This window comes from Echiichthys vipera (genome assembly GCF_963691815.1).
Source record: "Echiichthys vipera genome assembly, chromosome: 18".
NCBI lineage: Eukaryota > Metazoa > Chordata > Actinopteri > Perciformes > Trachinidae > Echiichthys > Echiichthys vipera.
In genome coordinates, this window is record NC_139843.1 from 13,101,056 (window position 1) to 13,106,989 (window position 5,934).

The 5,934-nt window shown below is 43.1% G+C and overlaps 1 protein-coding gene across 1 annotated transcript; it reads right to left on the bottom strand.

The window, feature by feature from the left end:
• Positions 1–2,588: 2,588 nt before the first annotated feature.
• On the bottom strand, positions 2,589–3,464 carry LOC310960539 (hydroxycarboxylic acid receptor 2-like; the record flags this gene model as incomplete). The annotated part of the gene is made up of 1 exon (XM_083932258.1): positions 2,589–3,464. One exon carries the CDS (start codon positions 3,462–3,464, stop codon positions 2,589–2,591), a length of 876 nt encoding a protein of 291 aa, XP_083788384.1.
• Between the last annotated feature and the right edge of the window lie 2,470 nt (positions 3,465–5,934).

The window sequence follows — 5,934 nt, forward strand, 5'->3', positions numbered from 1 at the left end:
TGCTGTTTTTCATAAATATATGACTTGCAAAACTGCCGCTGACACCAGGTCATGAAAGTTATTGATGTCCATGCACAAACACTTGGGACGCCTCCATATGTTTGACACTTTCATCAAGGAAACAAGACACAGCAGCACCTCACTTGTATGTCACACTTTGTATGTATCACATTATTTGTGATTATTTGACAGCACTGTTTGTTCTCGTTCTTTATATGTTTGTCTTTTCCTTTTATATATTTTAAGGTTCTTGCTTGCAGTTTGTTGTACATATGTGTTTGTGAATTTATTTTTCGTGCTTTAAAGACGTATACCTGTGTCCCTCAGGTCTTTCACCCTCTGCACTACTCCATAATGTTGCTGAGTGAGGTAACTCTTCGTTCCGAGCGTCCGTCCAACAACTCTGCCACATACGGGTTTGTCTGGGAAAAATTTAATTTTGACGGGTGTAAAGGCCATGAAGAGGGCAAATATATTTGGGCGTTTTTTACAACGCTTTGCTTTGCTCTTGGTTTTCCTGCATCTGTAACCATCCTCTGGGAGATGTTTAAGACATACAGGAGAGGAACTCCCCTCACACCGAATAATTTTTTCATAGTGAACCTCACCGTCATGGATGTTGTCTTCTTGGTCTTCATCCCACCTGGGCTGTTAAATCATTTCTTCTGGAAGAGTTGGCCGTTTGAGGCGTTTTGGAACTTTACTTTTGCCATGAACACGTGTGGGAGACCCCTCCTGATGGCCTGCATCTGTGTGGACTGTTACCTGGCTGTGGTCTATCCAATCACGTACCACAAGAGGAAAAGTCTGACTCCCAGGGTTGTGATGGCTGCTGTCGTTTGGACTTTTACAGTTGCCTCTGGGATTGCATATTTTCTTTTCTTTTCTTTATACTACAGTATGTTTCCCGCTGCGTCATATATAGCAGCCATTGTAATAATTGGGTTGTGTGATTCTTTTATCCTCCATACATTAGTTCAGTCTGACCCTGGCAGAAAAAACATCCACCCACAGAAGCAAAGAGCCATTCAGACCCTCATCAACAGCCTGGTGATGACGGTCCTGTCTTACCTTCCTCCAGTGCTTCTGTTAGCAATTGGGCGGCCCCTGATCAACGATCTCAATACCTTCGCATGTATTATTGGTATTCCAATGACTATTAGTTCCACTTCGGGATCTACTGTCATGCCTATACTCCACCTTAAAAATCAGGGGAAATTGGGTCTTTTGAGGCTTACGTGCTGCAAGAAGTCTTAATTAATGCCTCTGTAGCTATCACTTTTCAAATAAGACAAACCCTTGACTCATGTTGTTATCTTGTGCATATTTAGATCATACTGATGTGATTCTTTCCTTGATTTAATTAAGTTATGTTGTGGTTGTTCAACTGGCAAGTGATAGTACTTGAGCACTTGTACACTGGGACTTTTATCTGGATGATTAGAAAGAAACCTAAAACTTTTCAGTTAACAGTACTAAGCCATGGACAATAGATAACAAATTCACCATAACAATTCTATTTTTGAATATAACACATCAGGACAAAATTAACTATTAGCACTAGTTGAGAAGACACACGTATCATTTTCACACAGTAAATGTCCAGTGAATGTGGAAGATAAGCCCACCTGCTGATCACCAGCATCAACTTTGTAAAGTCAAAGACTTCTTTTCCACAATCAATTTACATTTGGTTCCTCGTGTACAATGATTACATTACAAATGTAAATGATGAAGGCGGGCAGGTCATCTTTCATGGAAGATGTACTCGTGCAGGTGTGCAGGTTTATACAAACATAATTTACATGCTGTGATATTGAAGATGTATGTGTGTGTATGTGTGTGTGGGGGGGGGGGGTGGTGGGATGATTATAATCAAAGTAGTTTATTCGTGCAGTTGAAAAATAAGTTTTACGTTTTTTTTCGAACCTTTATGTCAATTAAACTGGCTGCATACAAAAAAATAAGCAATAACTCTTTACTGGTTATAACCTGAAGCTCCCTTGATTGCTGATTGAATAAAGATACTGTAGCTCTGTTTGGGAGGAATTTGTTATGATGCTGGTGAAGAAGAAGTACCAGAGTCCTGGATGTCTTATGCTGAAGGAGTTTATACTTAATCAAGGAGAACAGAAGAATCGTCAACACAAATAAGTGCATGAGGCCACCTCATTTCTTAGGCTCAAACAGCAAAGCTCAGCTTCTTATACTAGAAAGGTGGATCGAGACAGCAAAGGGGAGTTGGGTTAACATTCAACTGGCGATAGTGCATAAACATGAAGATAAGGATTCACACCAGCTAGAAAATGCAAAGATTTACCCAGTGACGGTGAATGTTATCATCTAACTCTACAGCTTTGTCTGCAACCTGCCAAAGAGTAGAATGAAGTCTCCATAAGAGGGACCATGTTCCCCAGAGAGAAAGTAGGGCAGATAGCTGACCCCAGCTGTAATAGCTCTCCACTATAACACAGAGGGACTGACCTTTAACTACACAAACTGTCTAGGGAAATGAAATCATTCCCTAACAAGCTATGTTTTGTAAGTGACACACATTAGTACCAAACCCTACAAACCTCCTGAACTGTTTAGACCAAACAGCAGGGGCTCTTCAAAGTCCCCAGATTCCCCAAATAGAGCAATGGCATGATCACGCTCCCTGCGGTTGGTGTTATCAGGATAGGTATCGCTAAAAAGCATTCATACACTTTATCATCACTGATCATCACATCCCCCAGGATGTGCGCCAGCACCGGAGGGACGTACGAGGTCACAGTCATGACCATGCTGTTGGTGATGATCTGGAGAGCCTTCTTCTTCCTGGGGTGGAGGTCCCCCCCTGCACGGAGGGACTTCTTCAGATACCAGAGGATGGAGGCGTCGCACATGACGATGATGGGCAGAGCTATGGCATAGACCAACATGCTCCAGGCGCTGTGGTTCAGGTCATGAACGGCCGCGAACGTGGTCCCTTGAGCCACTGTGACGGTCCACACGGCAGCAGCCATGAGGACCCGGGGAGTTAAACTCTTCCTTGCGTGGTAGGTGACGGGATGGACCACAGCCAGATGGCAGTCCAGACAGATACACGCTGTTAGAAGAGGTCGTCCGGCCAGGTTCAAGGCATAGAGAAAACTGCTCAACGTTTCAATGGAATCTGTGTGCCACAGGAGGAAGTTACACAGCCCAAACGGGACGAACAACAAGAAGACCAAGTCCATAACGGTGAGGTTGAGCATGAAGATGTCGTTGGGCGAGAAGGGGGTTCCCGCTTTGTGTCTCCGAAACAGCTCCCAGAGGACGGCGACACACGCAGGACATCCGACCATAGAGAAGAGAGCGCTGAGAAAAGCCCAGGCTATGATACCTGCCATCTTGTCCCCACAGTGTCCAAACATTTCCCGAGAAGGCTCACTGAAGTTGAAGGTTAGATTCTGAGAGCGAAGATGCACACGGAGAAGCATTTCTTACCAGCTGGAGACACCTTTACCAGTGATCGGATGTCTCTGAAATAAAACAGGAAGACATGAGACACTCAAGAGGCAGAAAACAATCAGAACTGCTAATTTCCAGTCCGCTCCTTTACATTATTTCTTACAAGCCACAATCTGACTAACTGCCAGCTCACCTTGAGGAAGGGACCTTATTTTTGGATTCGACTTTGCGATGAAGCGGCCAATTTGTTTATGTTGGGAGAATCTTGATTTGAATATGCAAGTCACATTGAGGATCCTTTTTCACTCTTGGGCTGTACCAATGTTTTTATAAACAAATTCTATAAGTTAAAGCTGCAGTCGGCAAGTCTGGCAGATCGTGTTGAAATGTTTTGTATGTGTACAACTCTCACGCCCCCCCCCCCCCCTTCTGCCACAGAGCTCCTCTGCTCCCCCCATCGAGTGCTCGTCAGCGTGTGTGCAACAGATTCCTGCGAACGGGCCCCATCGATAAACAGCATGGAGTACATGCTAAACAGAGGCAAGCTGCTAACTTACTCATAGATAGCAACTGCTAACGTCATTAGGCCTATGCCTAGCTTGAGGCGTGTGCCTGTGATATTGTAACATGCACCAGGGGGGAGGGGGGATCTATGGCGTGTGCATGAACTGTGCCTGACAGACAGCTCTCACACAGCTCTGCGCTGAGTGGACAGGATGAAACAGGCTCTAGATGCACTTAGAGGCGCATTTTTCTAAAACCGGATGATTTATGTTGTTCAATCGGCGCATAGTGTCAGTTTCAGCACATATGATCAATAATTTTTGCCGACTGCAACTTTAAAGGGGCTGAACCCAAATAACTGGCAGCACAAAGTGGTCTGGGATTGATGCCACACGGCTTGTGAACCCGACGCATGAAACACCAACCTTTTTTCACGTGTGTGTGGAAGCGCTATCTAAACAAACAAAACTCAGAGGGCACACAGAGGGAAAGCGACTTCAATTCCCTCCCCATGACGCCATTATTTCACTGTATCTTTACATAGCAAATATTTGTTTGCTGCTATTTAAATGCTCTGAATATTGAGTACAGCTGCTTTAATATGTTGTTAGTATTGGTGATTATCATATAATCTGCACAGGATTTGTTAAAATGAAGTCTTCTCTGCCTCATGGTACAGTAAGAGGATGAGAGGTCAAGGGTAGGTTGAGGAAAGTCTCTTTTACCACTAGAACTATACTGCTGTTATTCAACACTCTTAGCTGTTTTAAACTAAGCATTATAGACCCTCACACTGTGACACCAGATGCAATGCCAAATTGGGAAATGGCCCCTTCCCTACTTCCTGCCTTCATCCGCTCTTTATTTTGATCTCAACTACACATGATTGCATCTTGCACGGTTGCAATGCTATCACCGCGGACACAATCTGTCCGCAGACAGACATACTCTATAAGCTTCTGACAAAATAATCAAAACCTCCTCTGTGGTAGTTCCTGCTACAGTGGTGTCTCCAGGAACTCATTTTGCCATGTGACACACACACACACACACACACACACACACACACACACACACACACACACACACACACACACACACACACACACACACACACACACACACACACGGCGAATACAATACCAACCACATTATATGTATTTGGACAGTTTACAGCTCAAGTTTACCCATGACAGATGCCACTTTTACAGACATACTATATCTACAGTGAGGTTCATAGTCTTTGATGTTTTCATGAATGAGTACAAAAAGAAAGGGGTCCTCATCTGCATTCATTTAACCGGTTAAACCTTTGTGCTGGTTTTCTGGTGTCGCTCCATGATTGCTATCCAATTAAGACAAATGTTCAACATCAAGAATGTTTGATTAAATGGTGCTGCTATAGAAAATAGCTCTTTATTGAAGCTGCATGTTTACACTGTAAAATCAATCAATCAATCAATCAATCAAAACAGCCCCAAGACTCAAGACAGCCAATCACAGTTTCATGAAACATGACATCATCCATATCAACTTCACCCTTTCTTTTAGCTTCTACCCAAAAAGTTGGCCTCCGCAAGTTTGAAGAGGACATAACTAGGAACTTTTAGTACTATTAAGGCGTCCTCCAAGTGGAAAGTTAAACGTTTTTTTGCCCAGAACTACAAATGAAAGGGGAAAAGATAAAAAAAAATCATGTGATATAGTAAAACTGTTTTAAAGAGCTCAAAATCTTCTTTAGATTAACCCTATTGTTGTAGTTCCAGTTACCGTCACTGGGTGGCAGGAACAGTTTGTTGTGTGCAGTAACCTGCTGTTATCAGTTTTCAATCACAGAGGTGTGTAGAGAATAAGATCTGACAGAATTATTTTTGTCAAAGAAATCAGTATATACTGGGTCTATTTCCTATCAGTGTAGACTTCAGGATGTAATCCAGTTGATCTAAAATAGGTCCGGTGTTAGAAAATGAGAAGAGAAAAAGTTTGACGTTTGAA